This window comes from Notothenia coriiceps, unplaced genomic scaffold, assembly GCF_000735185.1.
Source record: "Notothenia coriiceps isolate Sejong01 unplaced genomic scaffold, NC01 NC01_scaffold00025727, whole genome shotgun sequence".
Classification (NCBI taxonomy): domain Eukaryota; kingdom Metazoa; phylum Chordata; class Actinopteri; order Perciformes; family Nototheniidae; genus Notothenia; species Notothenia coriiceps.
The window spans coordinates 1-1,786 of NW_011358428.1; the positions used below are offsets into that span (position 1 = coordinate 1).

Consider the following 1,786-nt stretch of genomic DNA (forward strand, 5'->3'; position numbering starts at 1 on the left):
TGGCATTTAACATGCATTTAAACAGTCCTTCGGCGCCACTCGATGACGTAGTATACTTGAAATAGTGGCTCTGCAGCAGGTTTACTCGACACTATAGGACATTTTAATCACTGTGGAAATTAAAACATCTTTTGAGTTGGGTTTACCCAGTGTTCTACAAAACACTTACATGCAGCTGTACACTGCAAGTAATTGCACGGATGCATAGCCCTGTATATTTCCTGGCCCTTTGAAGTGTTTCTGAACTTTCATCAAGCGAGTATTCAGTCCAACAAATGTTCTAACATTCACACGGATCTGTTTGAAATGCCTTTTTTTCCCCCCGTCCTTCCTTATAGGTTTCCCTCCCGCTGTGATCGATGCAGGGAAGGGGATGAGCGCTGAGAGCAGGCGGGCCTGGATCGAATCGAAGAGTCTCATTCTCAAACAGACTTACTGGTGACTGAAGCCTAAACAAACGCCCTCCTTTCAATTTGCAGTCTCTCCTATAATGCCTCACCCCCCTAAGCCCTGTCCCTTATTCTCCCTCACTCATTCTGCTCACTTTCTCTTCGGACCATATTGATTTTTTTTTTCTGTTTTTCTTCCCAAATACCCTCCCTCATCTCCCCTACCCAGCGAGATGCCCAATTACGACATCCTAATCCCCGTTCTGCTAAAAGAAGGCATCGACGAGCTACCCAATCACTGCAAACTCACTCCAGGTAAAGCGGCCAATCAGGAGTCAGAAAGGCAACAAGATTCAAAACTGGTGTGTGTTTATTGATCCGATCAGTGGAGGCGAGACAGTTATTTTAGTTGAGTCATTTATCACTTAAAGATAAAAGATACCACTAAACTGAGGATAAGCTCCCACTTACGCTGTTGTCATTCTATTTGTGATGGAGCCTTGGCACCGAGGTAGAGAATGAATACCCAGACACCATCTGAACGCTACTAAATTGGGACACTAAATTGGCCGTTGTTGGTCAGTTAGACAAATCTAGGAGCTATTCTGGCAGGTAAACAATTGTTATTAAAAAGCAAGATAGTTAAATGGTTAATTATCGGCTAGCACAAGCCAGTTGGACACAACATTAATGTCCTGTCGGATTTGGCTCTGGGAGCTCAAATTAAGAGATTTTGTTTGTTGTATTTCATTATGTCACTCCGGCTGCTTTTGAAGCTAACTTAGCATCTCAGCCCCCGAGGGGACGTGAGTCAGAGAACTTTCATATGAGGGCCAAATGAGATTGCAAACCATCTATATTAAACTGTTGTTTTGTCACAGAAACAGTTGTGGGTGTGATGCGGCTGATGTGTCATGTGGAAATGTGGCATTGAATCGAGTACCGGTTATTTATTTATTTTCCTGCAGAAAGATCTGCCTCGCTTTTATAACCCGAAGGCCTGTTACCGAGCCCCCCCTTCCTCTCCATGAAGTTGCAAATGCTGAAAACTTCTCCTCCACAATTAGTTTCCCAAACTTTTCCGAATGGATGAAAATGAATCGATGTTTTTCTTTGTGTCGTTTGCTTCGATGTCCCGCCTCTTGAATTCTGACGCCCCTTCCCTCCTCCCAGGTGTGCCTCTGAGACCCATGTTGGCTCACCCCACCAAGGGTGTCGGCGAGGTGATGAAGAGGTTTGACGAGGCCGCGTTTACCTGCGAGTACAAATACGACGGAGAGCGCGCTCAGGTTAGTGTGTGTGTGTGTGTGTGTGTGTGTGTGTGTGTGTGTGTGTGTGTGTGTGTGTGTGTGTGTGTGTGTGTGTGTGTGTGTGTGTGTGTGTGTGTGTGTCAAAGT

The 1,786-nt window shown here is 45.2% G+C and overlaps 1 protein-coding gene across 1 annotated transcript; it reads left to right on the forward strand.

Annotated features, from left to right (window-relative positions):
- Positions 1 to 338: 338 nt before the first annotated feature.
- Positions 339 to 1,678, forward strand: LOC104956260 (DNA ligase 1-like; the record flags this gene model as incomplete). The annotated part of the gene is made up of 3 exons (XM_010783729.1): positions 339 to 438; positions 619 to 704; positions 1,563 to 1,678. Coding segments are annotated over 3 exons (302 nt in total), but the record flags the coding sequence as incomplete, so codon positions are not given.
- Positions 1,679 to 1,786: the final 108 nt, after the last annotated feature.